General features: G+C 40.9%; 4 protein-coding genes across 4 annotated transcripts; 1 reads left to right on the top strand and 3 right to left on the bottom strand.

Annotated features, from left to right (window-relative positions):
* Positions 1-2,173: 2,173 nt before the first annotated feature.
* On the bottom strand, positions 2,174-4,236 carry LOC139917105 (E3 ubiquitin-protein ligase RNF212B-like). Its single transcript, XM_078287620.1, has 9 exons — positions 4,137-4,236; positions 3,941-3,993; positions 3,756-3,830; positions 3,362-3,468; positions 3,206-3,266; positions 3,066-3,094; positions 2,917-2,957; positions 2,762-2,779; positions 2,174-2,211 (listed from the first exon to the last, which is right to left on the bottom strand). The coding sequence occupies exons 1-9, from the start codon at positions 4,234-4,236 to the stop codon at positions 2,174-2,176; spliced, it is 522 nt and encodes a 173-aa protein (XP_078143746.1).
* A 3,584-nt stretch (positions 4,237-7,820) lies between these two features.
* Positions 7,821-9,598, bottom strand: zp3f.1 (zona pellucida glycoprotein 3f, tandem duplicate 1). The gene is made up of 9 exons (XM_071906163.2): positions 9,532-9,598; positions 9,273-9,439; positions 9,078-9,181; positions 8,847-8,938; positions 8,574-8,754; positions 8,373-8,478; positions 8,154-8,239; positions 7,975-8,066; positions 7,821-7,885 (listed from the first exon to the last, which is right to left on the bottom strand). The coding sequence occupies exons 1-9, from the start codon at positions 9,596-9,598 to the stop codon at positions 7,821-7,823; spliced, it is 960 nt and encodes a 319-aa protein (XP_071762264.2).
* Positions 9,599-10,628: 1,030 nt separating this feature from the next.
* Positions 10,629-12,844, bottom strand: LOC139917111 (zona pellucida sperm-binding protein 3-like). The gene is made up of 10 exons (XM_071906164.2): positions 12,626-12,844; positions 12,334-12,518; positions 12,148-12,251; positions 11,974-12,065; positions 11,696-11,876; positions 11,473-11,578; positions 11,304-11,392; positions 11,128-11,219; positions 10,929-11,036; positions 10,629-10,754 (listed from the first exon to the last, which is right to left on the bottom strand). Exons 1-10 carry the CDS (start codon positions 12,726-12,728, stop codon positions 10,684-10,686), a joined length of 1,131 nt encoding a protein of 376 aa, XP_071762265.2. The 5' UTR covers positions 12,729-12,844; the 3' UTR covers positions 10,629-10,683.
* A 123-nt stretch (positions 12,845-12,967) lies between these two features.
* On the top strand, positions 12,968-14,417 carry nedd8l (NEDD8 ubiquitin like modifier, like). The gene is made up of 4 exons (XM_071906160.2): positions 12,968-13,111; positions 13,628-13,675; positions 13,824-13,906; positions 13,993-14,417. The coding sequence occupies exons 1-4, from the start codon at positions 13,094-13,096 to the stop codon at positions 14,108-14,110; spliced, it is 267 nt and encodes an 88-aa protein (XP_071762261.1). The 5' UTR covers positions 12,968-13,093; the 3' UTR covers positions 14,111-14,417.
* Positions 14,418-14,423: the final 6 nt, after the last annotated feature.

Genomic DNA, 14,423 nt, shown 5'->3' with positions numbered 1-14,423 from the left:
TATATTTGGACTTGAATTATACTTGTGCTGCCTATGTTGCTGTAAATAGGACAGTACCTTGTACACTGGTTTGATATATTTTTAGGCTTATTATTTCTGTTTAGATTATCTATCACTACTACAGATTTTTTTTAGTATGTTATTGTAGCAGTATAATTTATATTGGTTGTACTTCTGGTACTTCAGTGTAGCAGACAAGAAACTGCTCTGGGAAAATTATGACTATGATGATGAAATTGTTGACTGATCACTGTGTATAATCATTCCTTTACAGCCAATAATTCCTTTTCATGAAAAGCACACTGGACATCTACACTTTAATTTGGCATGTTGCACTTGGGTTTTAGAGCCTGCAGCCATTATCGTCATTAAATACATTTCTTTCACAAAACATGAATTCCTAACTATACAGTGTCATTCATTGATCCCTTAATATTTAAACCTTTTACCATGCTGTTTTCAAAAGGCATGGCACAACCAGCAAATACTGTTAAATCTAATTGTAATTCAAGTTAATGCAAGCATATTCCTGAAATGTATTTCTTGATTGTGTTTAGATGCTGTGCCTAAATACTTGATTTACACGTAGTTTGCATTGATCTGCGCCATTCAACAGTAAAAGTCAGTAATAACTAACAAATCAGCATCCACATCAACATCCGTGCAGATGACACAAGTTGCCAACCTTAATTTGGATTTGCACTCAGTGATTCAATCCATGTCAGTATTTTAGTGTCTCTGCCTTGATTTTTAATCTTTGTAGGTATGGGGGGGTGAGGGGCTGGTTATGGTTTCAACACATTCACCTACTGTAGATGAAACTGTCATAGTGAGGGAAAGTGACCTAGGTTTGAGGAGGAAAGGAGTTCTGGCAACAGCAAGTGTATAATCTAGACAAATTAAAAGACAGTGAGGGCCCATAAGTAACTAAGTAAAATAGGGTTTGATCAAAGAATCCAAAGCAAAATTAACATGCTAGTTCTATCAACTCAGAAAGCACAAATGTGTCACATTCAGGTATGTCAGCACATGTATTTAATACAATTATTTCTACCTTGCTGTTTGTTATTCTATTAGCCATGAAAAGTCAATGCAAGTATTATGTGTGGAAAAGTCCAAAAGACTTAAATGTCTTCCTTTGCCTCAGTTGTAGATATCTTTACAGTAGTTGTTCTCAACTTAGTTTTTTTTTTTTCTTATTTGTAAAAAAAAAAAAAAATTGGGAAAAAAATGGCACTCATTTAATGTTACTCTGTCTCATTTGCACAATTGTGTCACTGGAAACCAGTAAAAGATTTGCCTTTATAACCATATGTGCAAGCGATTTCTTTGTGTACTTTTAATGAATCCACTTTTTTGATTTAACTGATTTTGATTCATCAAATGTAATATTCATTAGAAGATGAATATTGATTCATGCAAATATTCAGTGTTGCAAGCAAAAAGCAATTGGCTGTGAAATTATTCAACAGAAACATTTCTGAAGTGTCCAAATTGCTGCTAAAATTTATTGGCAGAAAAAAGGAAATGAAATTCATTCAGGAAATCCATTCATTCAAAGGCCTTGTTCAAACTAGGATCATATGGCAGTTTAATTCCTCAACAGATGTAGAACAACTCGTAACATTAATACACACATCCATATAGGCAAAACAGATACAAACCACCATTACTCAACAACAGTGCAGGACATACAGAATCTTGTGTGCGCTGTTTCTGGGCAAAAACATAAGTCAAGAATGTGTGTTTTCCACAAAGGCTTGACAGCCCTAATGGCCAATGACTCCTAAAATGAGAAAAATCATCCAGAATCGTTAGTGGCCATTTCTTAAAGGCCTGGGTGACTGCAGTGATGATCCACTCAAGAACTGGAAATGGAAGATGCTTGGAGTCTGATGCGGAGTCCTGAGAATGAGAAAAATGGACAGATTGTACAATGTACAAATGTCATAAAATGGTTTATGGCAGAAGGTACTTGGAAAGTATTTCCTACCTGGTTGGAGTGCTAAAAGACATGGGTGTTCCTTTTTAAAATAGGGAGGGATTTTCTAGATGAAGTGCATTTCCTTTCCAAGTTGATTAAATATAGTGTATCTAGTGTAATTACATACATTATGTGCTACAGATACAATGTTTGCAACAACACTTACTGAGTCCACGTTCAAGAAGAGAACTATGGCTGGACATAGAGGTAGCTGATCCAGGTGGAGTCTGAGGAGAACAGAAAGAAAAGATGGCAAATGTTTCATTCATTTGGTACAACAAAAGTTAAAACCAAATGGAGAGATCTATTCAAAAATGCGAAATAGCCTATGTATTGTGGACAAGAATTATGACCGGATGTTCATCACTTCATGTGTTTAACATAGAGGGTCCAGTCGATGAATGTGGAACTTTGAACACAAAAGACTTGAAAAGTAGCGCTATTGTTAAAATTAAAATTCTTCAATTACAGTTCCCAAATCATAAAAATTAAGTTGGGCCTGAAAACAAAAGGTGTAGCCAATGTAACTAGGAGACTTACTGTGAGGGAGAGTCTCAGACCTCTGTCTGTGGCCCTCCCCTGGGATTCAGCTGAGCCTGGGTGACTGAGGCACAGACGGCATGTTAAAATATTCAAGCAACAGATGTTCTGCAAGGCTCCGTAATCTGATTTGTTTTTTGAGGATCAGTGTTTTGATATAGTGTAGATATGTGATGATGCAGCAAACAAAGAATGAAATCCATGTCAACATGACTTCGCTTGTATCATACCTCATACTTCGTGAGCGAGGGGTGACTGGTGAATGAAAACATGCATGATATGGCACAAGTAAGTTTACAAGCCTCTTAAACTTGAATCAAACGATATGAAATGGACCATCCAGTACAAAAAATACATAATCACAGCAAATCCATATTAATCATTAAGCCTACCTGGGGAGGTGACAGCCACTGGGAGTGACATCCTTTGAGCACTATATATGTGGCAAACAATTACTTCTCAGTCATTTTAGTAATTCTAACATAAATACTGGAAAGTTTGTCATGAAACAGGATGTACTGAAATGTAAGTTGGCCTTTACCCGTTTGTTTGGAATTGTCCTGGTGAAACCTGTGGTGGAGCAGGAGGTGTGCAGGTCAAATTAGATATCTAGTGTATTATCTGTACATTGGCATTTTAGGCAGTATCTTTTTGTTGTTATCAGCCTCTTGCAACACTTACCCTCCTCTGAGAAAGGGGCTTTTTTAATTCAGCATTCTCTCTTTTCAGCTCTGAAATTTGCCTACCGAAAACAGAAGTGGGGAGAATAGTAGCTTTGCAATGCAGGGTAACGCATACACCGGGGCAGAGGAACAGCAGTGAGTGTTAAAATGTCACCTGTAACCCTGCTCAGTGACCTCCTTCAGACGCCTCTCCAACTCCACAGATTTATGCTTGAAGTAGGCGGTGACTCTCTCCTTCTGAGTCTGCTGAAAAAGTGCAATCTGTGGGAGATGAAGGCCTCACTGTTAAATGTTTTTTCAGTGAAAATAAGTATGGGCCTATAAGAAATCACCTCTAGCTAATGGATAATAACTCAGGGCTTCACAATGACATGGTGATGCTGAGGTGATGCTTTCAGTGTTGTCAAATATCAATTGAAGCAATCCAGTGTAGACTGATTAACCGACTGACTCATCTGAAGTTGGGCATAGTAGTGCAGCGAATATTAAAAAAAGGTGGTGCAGCAGGAGAGCTTGGGGTGAATGCTGGAAGGAAGAAACACACACACCTGTGCTATGTGCTCCAGACGTGACTGAATGAGCTTCACAGGGTCTTTGAAAAACACTTTTTCCTGAGGCTTCATCTGAAACAGAAATTTGAGAAGATGTAATATGTTGACTATGTATAAAATAGGAGGGGCATCTCTGTTTCCAGCATCATAACCACCAATGAATATTCTACAAACAGACCAACCTCATCTGTGATGGGCAGATAATTGCAGCTGGCTCCACATATGTTGCACTGTTCTGTGGGAAAGGGCAAATGGGAAACGTTGTCTCACACTGTGTCAAATAAAAGAAAGCTGATGCTGAAGAATAAAAGTTAGCAGGGTTTTAGGCACAAAAGTAAATTAATGTTATGGCAAGCAGAGCAGATATAACTGTCATACTAGGGTTGATGCATCCTTCACAGCAGATATGGCCACAGCTGGATACAGCAAACTTCTGCCCTTTCCTCCTGAAGCACCGGTTACAGTGGAACCAATCCATTTTCAGTGCTTCTTGCTTCTCAGCCTGGAATTAGAGAAGTCCTGAGTCAGCTAAATAGACAGATCGCTGATAAAATAGGTTTCCCCTGCATATTAAGCTTTTAAGTGTTGTGATCACTGATACACAAATCTGATTAGGTCACAAAAAAAGATTTAGCCTAATGTCTTAGCAAATGGATTCTAGATGAGTTTCAGTAACAAGCTATTCCTTGCACTGGGGCTTCAGAATGATTTTTTTGGCCATAAACATCATGTAGAGTCATCACACCCTCATCCCTGCATGAAGTCAACCACAACTTCAAAACCACCTAGCTTAACTTAGCTACAACTGAAAGCCAAAGTCTCTCTCTCCCTCTTTCTCTCTCTCACTCACTCACACTCGCGCGCGCTCACACGCACACAAACAGAGAGTTAGAAGTTCAAAAGTCATAAGTTTAGGTCACTCATTAGCTCCAAAATGCTAACGTTAGCTACCAAACTTTTTGCTAGCTGCAATATAATATAATGGGGAAGAAATGTAGCAGCGTGTTTCGGATACAGACAAGAAGGTAAGAAACAGACGCTAACCTTGCATGGCATGGTGGCCAAAAACATTTGTGTTCTTAATCGTATTAACTTGCTAACATTACCTGTTGCCCTGCTCAGATAGTGCTATAACTGGCAGTGGCGGGACCTTTCAACAGTGCTGCATCCATGTCAGTCAACGCACGTGCTTCTCTAGCGTAGTAGCTACTCTAGGATAAAAGGATAGTTCCACTCCTCAGTTCTGATTGGATAAATGATGTTTGAAGGCATTGTAAAATTGGTAAACACACACCTGTGACCACATAACAGTAAAATTAACAACTGATGCAACCAAGAACTATACTGCTTGGCGGAAGAATAATATTTTATTAGTATTAGTATGTAACAATTTTCAATGACATACAATACAGTTATTGAACATTTTATGGAACATCTTTTTTTTTTTTTTTTTTTGTCATTTTTCTTGCCATTTTCGCCATTATTTGACAGTTCACAGTAGAGAGAGACAGGGAATTTGAACATCTTTTCAAATACAGTGGCCTTCACCTAACAACACTTATTGTTTTAAAATAACTGTCAATAGTACTAATCAATAGTCTCTCACAAGCATGGCCTCTTTCTTGTTGTTTAGACGAGGAATGCTTAAAACAGGTATCCTACCTTACTTTTGGCAGCGCTAAATGGAGTGAAGTTGCCCCTTGATACTGATTTGAAGTTACGTTTGCAGTTGATCAGCAGAAGTGTAAAAATGGTCTGGATTTCATTTGGCCAAAAGGACCCATCCCACACCATGTGATAGGCCCGCCCAGCATCTCTGACTGTGTCGGAACTGGAAAGGCCAGATGTTTGCATTTGGACACTGAAAGATGGATGATGACATCAAAACCATGACCTAGGTCTTTTGGGGCTAGCAAAGCTGATCCTTCCCAGCACCCTATGTCTGCCAGTATGTGTACTCAAGAAATCCAACATGTATCATAGTCAAGAAAGAGTGGAAAAACACTATGTTCACCTGTTCCACTCCATGCCATTGCCAATAATATAATCCATGGTCATTTTGTGTTAGATCCAATTTAAAACTGTAGTTTAATCATTAATCCTAGACTGTCTCTGTGGGAAGTCAGAAATACAGAATTGGTGATGTTGTAGGTCTACAAGTAGTATCCATTTTTTATGCTCGTGTCTCTGCTGCTTTGACGGAGCAGAAGGGATGGAGGGATAAAGAGGGGGATACAGCTCAGGATCAGCAGGCATTTGAGCAATAAGGCACCAGCTTGACATCAGGAATGAGCTGAAAGATTGGAGAGATTTGTTGGTTGAGCTAAGAATTGAACTCAGATACACAAAGACTGAGTTTGTCGATATGGAAGCCAGGCAGAGGACCAGTGCATTCATACATCACATTATGTACTGTGTACATTTGAAAGATAATCCAATAATCCAATGAGTGTCGTTCACAGACTCCCTTGTGCGCAGGTTGAATCATAATCTTCTTGATTCATAGCTCATGATGTTTATCTGGAAAACATGGAGGTCAGACAGAGTGTAGGAGAAACTCAGTTCGACCTGCTGGAAGGATAGGAGCTTTTATAAAGTGAATGTATAGATACAGGTTACATTTGTTTTGATATATTGATCGGTGTCATTTTCAGCTATGATATCCTCAGACTGTACTGAGAGCCAGTGAAAGGCAAGACAGAGTTAGTCAAGCTCTCAGGTAATATAGGTTCATAGGAACCCAAATTAAATTACTCTAACCTTTGATTGAATTCTTGAAATTAGATTCTGCTAATTACTTAATGTTCACAGAAACACTGTCCTTATTTAACTGGCCAAATGTTCTATTGTAAACTATATCAATCTACAGTAAACCGTCTTCCTTCACTTGTACAAGAATGTTCACACTATCAGGACGAGGTCTATTTGTGAAGACTGACAACCCAGTCACGGACTGTCCGTCTTGATTGGTGCATGCAAGAGGAGAAACGCCAGGATATGTAGTACTTGCAAGTTTAAAAAGGAAATAAGGGATCATCAGGATTACTCATCCAGTGCAGCTGGATGTGGGAGATGTTGCTTACAGAAACATCCCACTGCGCCTCAAGGTCAGCAAAATTGGTCAAAATACCTCAGTGGTTTTCTGCTGTCCTCAATGAGTCCAGCAGAATCAGTGCAATTTTGCACATTTTATAATTAAAAAACCAAAATAAAAAAAAGAAAATGGGCACAGCATATCGTCCTCATCCTTCTCTGGCAGTGATTGTTTCAATTATCCCAAGTCTTCAGTATAGGAGCTTCTTTCAAAAACTGCTACTTTTGATTTTTTGCACAGACATGTTTTGAACCCCCCCCCCCCCCCCCAAAAAAAAAAAACCCCAAAAAAAAAACCCCATGCGATTGTGTTGAGTAAATTACTAAAAAGATTAAGTGTCTAATCTGAATACTTTTCAGAGATTAACAGCTCACTTCATTAAGATGTTAATTATGGACAGGTATAGAAATGTTGGCATTAGCAACACTACATATCACCATGTTTTAGAGCTGCCATAACCAAAAAATGCCTTAGTTCGATTGTACCAGGTCTTTTCCATTCTTAGGTTAGGACCACATTCTTTACCAGTGATGCCAGACGTTCTGGTGTTTAGCTAATGAATCACTAGTGAAACACTAGTGTTTGTGAACTAACCAAAAGGTACCACTTGTATGTACAATTGTCCAGGCGCAGAATGATAACTGTAGATGTACATTGCTTAACAGCCCAGCCACAGGTTGTGTCAAATTGAGCCTCAAAGTTTTAAGTACATATTTAATACCTATAGCAGCCACATTTTGAATTTTGCATTTAGAAACAAGGGAAATGAGCCTTAAAACATTCATTTCAAAAGTTCAACATTTTATTGCCAAACAAGAGTAAAAGTCAGACTGAAGGAATGTGGGAACCAGACCACAAGGAGATGGATCCATTCCTGAAACAAAAGCAGTTTAGGAAGTTATTGTCAAATGTTTGATGAGACAAAAACTGCAATGGAAATTTTATTATGTTGCTTACTTGGGTCATCTTCAAGCATTCAAGTCAGTGACAGTAAGTGGCCCAAGGACTGCATTGTGTGCTATTCTGCGAGTGCCTGAAAAAAAAAACATTTTTAGTCGGTAGTATGAGACAGTTTAATATGGTAGACATGCATCCAAGTCATTTTGAAGAGCATTTCAGTACCTGATGCAACACTCCTTGTCCTCCTGGACTTGCAGCTGGAATCACAGCAGTCACACAGACTGCTGTGTGAAGGGTTATCTAGCAGCTCCCAGCTGTGTGCATGCAAGATTGGATATATTATAAGTTTTACATACTTCACAAGGCAGATGGACAAGCAAAGTTCCAAGTGATCTTTTTACCCGTGCTCTTTGACGTAGTGGCAGGCCTTCTTACTGTTGTCAAGACCACTGGGATCCCAGGCCACGAGCTTGCAGTGGATAAACACCTGTTGCAAGGCAAATTCAAACAGTCAAGTCTTTAATCCCTTGAGATGTTCTTTCAAGTCCACTCCTGACTCACAGACTGGGGAAATTGCAAGAACTAGAAAGTAATGCAGAAAATATGCAATATGACATTACCTCCTCTCCCAGAGCAAACTTAAAGGCTTGAAGGGACATGTGAATCTCTGATGATTTTTGTCTTGGTTCAAATTTTGAGCGCGTCGTCTTGCTGTCCACAAGACATCTGGATGGTAGAAAAACGTGAGTATTGTCTATGAATTTCACTGCATGAACACAAAGTTCAATTAGCCAGCGCTGACGTTTACATAGTATTCTTACCCCTTATTGGTGATTATGGTGAACATTTCGCTTTCAGGCTGCAGCTCCGGTGTATTGGCGGCCACGCATTCCTCGAGAAGCAGCAGCAAGGGCTGATGGGACGTCTGCTCCACGCTGGCCATGATGGGGATGAGGGAGCCGAGAGGGAAGGCAGTGGATGGAGCCGGGCCTGAGAAGTCGTCTAAAGCAGCAGACACAGGTATGGAAGCTATAGGCGTGATTGGCATTTTCAGTAAAAAGTTAGTACAGTGTGTAGTAAAGAGTTAGACCCACCATTCATAAGTCCCATGTGGAATACTAGATCTCCTAGGCCGTATGTATGAGGCACAACTGGGTCATACATGGGAGGGTACCACTCTCTGGGCCTGGATGAAACCAAAGGAGGAGAAAGCCACTTGTTTGCTGCAACACCTGACACATTGCCAATTTGCCATAGAGTTCTATGAACAAGAATCATTATGCTCAGCGTTAATTAACACTCAAATGTATAAGAAGCACATCCACCTCTCATAGGCACAGACAACCGGCTCAGTGAAGGGCAGCATGAGGGAATCGGGAGAAGAAATGTAGGTCAGGTCATTGGTGTACACAAGCTGATCCCCAGTCACCTATAGAGAGATCACACAAATATCACACAGCTGCACAAAAAACATTGATTATGAATAGTAACCAGCTGCCAATGTGAAGTAGGCTTCTTACCATTCTCCTGAAGTGACAGTCACTGAGCTCCACATTGAAGGTGGCCTCCTTAGCAGAGACGCTGGTGGGAAGACAGTTACCCAGACGGATAAGCGAGGGATCGTCCTGGGACCTGGTGTTCGTCCATGACAGCGAGACAGAGTCGGGTCTACAGTCCAGTTTCATATCTGTAAAGGGACACGTTAAAAAGTCAAGTTTCTACTGATGAAAAAGGACTTGACTGACTTCGATTTCCCACATTTCGATGCAATGATGTTACCTGCATGGACTGACATGGCAGCTGCCAGGCTCAAAAGCGCTGCACCTTGCCAAAAGAAAGCCATCATGACTGAACTCAGAGCTTCAGCTGCAACAGTTTTTTATTCCCTCTGACTGGGAGACAGCAATCAAGCAAATCTCTTTCACCTGGTCCACGCCAACGACTTCAGGTGCAGAAACGACCTACCTAATTATAACAAGCTTCAAACAAATTAATACCCTTAAACTCTTATTACATCATACATCTATTACATCTTATTACATCCATCTCTTTTCAATATTCTATAGTTTGATCTGCAGTAGTACATGTAGGCCTAAATGTGTAAGGATTATCCAAATAACACTTTTCATTGTGAAGTGATGCATTGAAATTGTATTACAGTTTTCTGTAATACAAAATGGAAACATGGCTTGCCAGAAACCCTGAACCACTATCCTTGGAATCATGTTGCAGACTGATGATGGAGGTAGTGTGAGAACTGTCATGCAAAAAAGCTGCAGTATTCATCAGAGCTGTATTTGTATCAGTAAGTCAATGTGCAGCTAATACAGTTAGGAAATATTGTTGCCTGCCAAGAGCATTCTTTATGGCAAACCTGCAAATTCCCTTTTAGAAAACCATACAAACTAGAGGGCACTCAAGAGTGCAAGCTTCTAACGCTGAACAATTCTCCAACTTGCTGTCAATTAAATTTTAAGTTAAATTGATTTCTTGACCCTGTGAACACACCCTTAGGATTTGGAATAGAGTCTCTATACAGCAGTTTTATAGTTGTGGCTAAAAACCACTAATCGAATGGCAGAAATCCTAGATCACCACCAAAATCTAATCAATTGTTCCTTGGCCCAAGGCCCCTCTGTACAAATTTCATCAGGTTGAGATGTCCTGCTGACAAACATGAAAACACTATAGAATTATAAGATACTGCTAAAACTCCAAAGGAGCAGAATCATCACATGAGTTTACATCAGGTTTATTTTTGCATCATAAAGTTTATATGTATGGAATTATTAGCAACAAGCAGCTAATTCACTTTTGCTCTGCAAATGACTGATTCAAGTGGACACAGATTGTTTTTTGAATTATTATTAAAACCACACAGATACACAAGGTTGATGTCCCAAAGCCTTGCAAGTCAGGAGGTTGAGGCCATCAGCTATTGCCACTTTTCTCTTGAGCAGGATCCATCGGGCTTCCCACAGCAAGCTTGGACTGGGCTTTTCCTGGAACAGATTGAGAATGACAATGAGAAACACAAGTCCATGTATCACATGCATTTGTTTTGGACAAAAGACCTTTACACCATCCAGTCAGCTGTGGAAAGATTAAGACGACAATACAGTCTTTGGCAAAGACTTCAATTACATCACTAGACAAACAATTCACACTACACCAACCTTGTTCTGCAGTCAAAGACTTGACTGACATGTTGTGGGTCCTTGTGTCAGAACGATCCACTATGATCAGGGGGCCGAACACAGAACTTTGAATCAGGCCCTGGGATTCTTAAGAGGGGAAAAAAAAACAAAAAAAACAATGACTTCATGGAGGAAAACGCACAACCCAAAATATCCCAAGTTGGTGTGAAAGTGATACCCGATTCAACTCCTCTCTTGGACCGGGACTTGCAAGTTGAGTCACAGCAGCTACAAAGGGCGTTCTGAAACGGGTCATCGAGGAGTTCCCATCTGAGAAAGGGGATCATCATGTCAGCACGGTATCGACTAAAGAATACTGACTCAACAGCCATTGGAAAGTTAACCCACGATTACCTTCCACTTTCTTTTACGTAATGGCAGGCTTTCTTGCTTTGATCAAGAAAATCAGGATCCCATGCCACCAGTTTGCAGTGGATGTACACCTGTGGGTACAAAGAAATGGAGTCAAAAGATTGGATTAAAAACATTGCTCAAAAGGAATAACTAGTATTCACCCTCTCACCTCTTCTCCGAGACCAAACTTGAAGGACTGCAGGTACAGGATGATTGCGGAGGAATGGTACCGAGGCAGGAACCTGGAGTTTCCCCTCTTGCCATCCAAAAGACACCTGGAGAAATCATCCAAACCTCACGGCTTCGCAGTAAAGCTCCTAGATTTGTCTGCGTCTTCGAAATTAGCATGATAAAGAGTTCTTCAATGTAAAGACTCAGTATGAGAACCCTACCCCTTATTGGTGATGATGGGGTAAACCTGGCTGCCCGGCTGCAGCTCCGGTGTGGTGGCGGCCACACATTCCTCCAAGAGCAGCAGCAAGGGCTGATGGGACTTCTGCTCCACTGCTGCCCATATTGGAATGAACGAGCCCAGGGGGATGATGTTGGTTGTTGCTACGCCAGATAGCTCCTCTGTAGGGAAGAGAGAACAATCACGGCTCAGAATTTGTCTTTGAATGTCAATCTATGTTGTGTTTTCTGCAGATACGGCAACAAAGTGAGAACTCGCCATTGAGGAGCGCCATGTGGAAGACCAGTCCGCCATGACCTTCTGCCACGCCCGATCCTGGGCTCAGGAACGGAGGAACCCACCCCTCTGGTCTGAAATACACAAGTTTGTTCCATTGTTTCTCACATTTCAGCAAGAATGAGCTGGAATTTCAAGTCCAATGTGAGCCTTTACCTTTTATAAGCACACTCAATGGGATATGTGAAGGCTGCAGGTTTTGGCTTTGCTTGCGGCCTGAAAGTCAACTCATTTTGATAGAGGAGGCGTTTTCCTTTCATCTGTGGGAAAAGGGTTATGACAGGTCATTAGGACACTGAAGTGGCTGAAAGTTATTGTGGTCAGGTACAGCATTTACATTACCAGTCTTCTGAATTTGCAGTCGATGAGTTTGTAGGTGAACTGGGCTTCCCCCTCTCCAGTGGACAGGACAGACAAATGGGACGGCATGCAGTTTCCAAGGAAGAGACGAGCTGCATGCGGCACCACCTCGGGGCTGACCTTCCATGTGATTTTTACCGAGTCTTTTAAACAGTCTACACCGATATCTGCAAACAAAATGTCACGATTCCAGTTTCTGTAAATTAAATTACAATTTGAAAATGTACATATGGTTGATAAATGTCTATTTTGACATGTGTGGTGTGAAATATACCTGCATTAGCAACGTTTGCGGCTACAACAGCCAAGATTGTCACACCTAGGCAAAGATGAGTCACCATGACTAACTGATCCAGAGAACAATGGAACTGACTCATTTTATAGACTCACCAACTAATTAGCTGAATGATCAACATCTGTGTGGAAATTGGACAAACACAAACTGAGTAGAGGTCGCAGACACCCATAGAGAATTTGTCTGTGTTTTGAAAATTTCACACATCTTTGTCGCGTTTATTTTGACATTTTCCAAATGATAGCTGCCTTCAGTTTAGAAAAGGTTGATTTGGACCGGAATCACTTTCTCATGCAGCACGACTACACACGGACAGTTGAGTATGTTACACAGGAAGTAAAATCGAGTCAGCTAGACGAGCAGGTTGTTGTTTGCCAGTTCACAGGGGGTGTATCGTTTAATAAATAGTTCATATCGTCTTGAATCGTATTGTATGCTTCATTCAACATGCTGATTAAAGTTAAGGTGAGACACGTTTTTGTTTTTTGAGACACATGCTAGGTAACGTTAGCCTACAGTATATCTGCAGTGCAGCGCCGGCTAAGCTTATGTTGTTGGTAGCTTGCTAACATTAACATACATGGCTCATTAATTCAGGGCCGGCCAATAATGTATTTCACGTTTATCTCAAACTAGGCTAAAACATTTGTTAATTTTTGTTGTGTTTATTGGCTCATCATTAATGTGAGCTGTCGAGTCAATTCATTAGCATGCTGCTCTTTGGGAACTATCTTATTCAGCATACTGTTATTGTCCTGTATAAGTTAGCTAGGATAATGACCATCACGTCAGAAGGTCAGTTACATTCGTGTGTGGGAAAAAATGGATTCGTTGTTTTGTAGATTTTGCCTTCTATTGATTCAACAATGCTCGCAGGGAAGGAAGAAGGGCGTGTAATGCAGAGTAATGTGTAATTTATGCGTTATGTGGAACAGAAACCAAACCTGGCGAGGATGTGATCGTGTTAACGTTGTGTTTCAGACTCTCACTGGGAAAGAAATAGAGATCGACATTGAGCCCACAGACAAGGTGAGGGCATGACATGAATCCAGTCCTTCATGAGATGAAAATACAGTAATCTAAATGTCACTGACTCTTATGGCACTGTGTAATTTCTTACTTTCTTGTCTCTGTATCCTCTCCAACCTACTGCCTGATGCACATCTTGTAAATCAAGGTGGAGCGAATCAAAGAAAGGGTGGAGGAGAAGGAGGGGATCCCACCTCAGCAACAAAGACTCATCTACAGTGGAAAACAGATGTGAGTTCCTCAACACTGAACCGTCTCACCCCGCAGACTGTCTTTATTTCTACTCTTGACATTTTTCTCTAAACTGTCTTCCCCAGGAACGATGAGAAGACGGCGGCGGACTACAAGATCCAGGGCGGCTCGGTGCTTCATCTGGTGCTGGCGCTAAGAGGAGGACTAATGTTCCACAGCCCCTGCATACACCTCGCCTCCTAGTCCCGAGTCCCCGTTGTGGCGGGGGCCAGCCGAGTGCCAACTCTTTCGGGTGTCAGTCACTGTCTCACCATGTTAACAAAACAGAGAGATCTGAAATCCCACGCTCCCGGGCCGAAGCAAATTAATCAAACCCACCACCACCACCACCAACAAAAAAAAAGGACTTTCTGCTGATTCCTTTGTAGATGTTTTTGTAACCCACCTATGCTTTTTTTTTTTGAGTTTCACCAGTAGACCCACCCAGTACAAGAGAGCAAGTTTGAGAACACTGTGGTTATTTTTGCTTGTGAATAAATGGTGAAGTTGATTTGAA

The sequence above is a fragment of the Centroberyx gerrardi genome, chromosome 13 (genome assembly GCF_048128805.1).
Source record: "Centroberyx gerrardi isolate f3 chromosome 13, fCenGer3.hap1.cur.20231027, whole genome shotgun sequence".
In the NCBI taxonomy this organism is placed as follows: Eukaryota; Metazoa; Chordata; class Actinopteri; order Beryciformes; family Berycidae; genus Centroberyx; species Centroberyx gerrardi.
The sequence above is the reverse complement of the archived record's forward strand: the minus strand, read 5'-3'. Positions and strand labels throughout refer to the sequence as shown.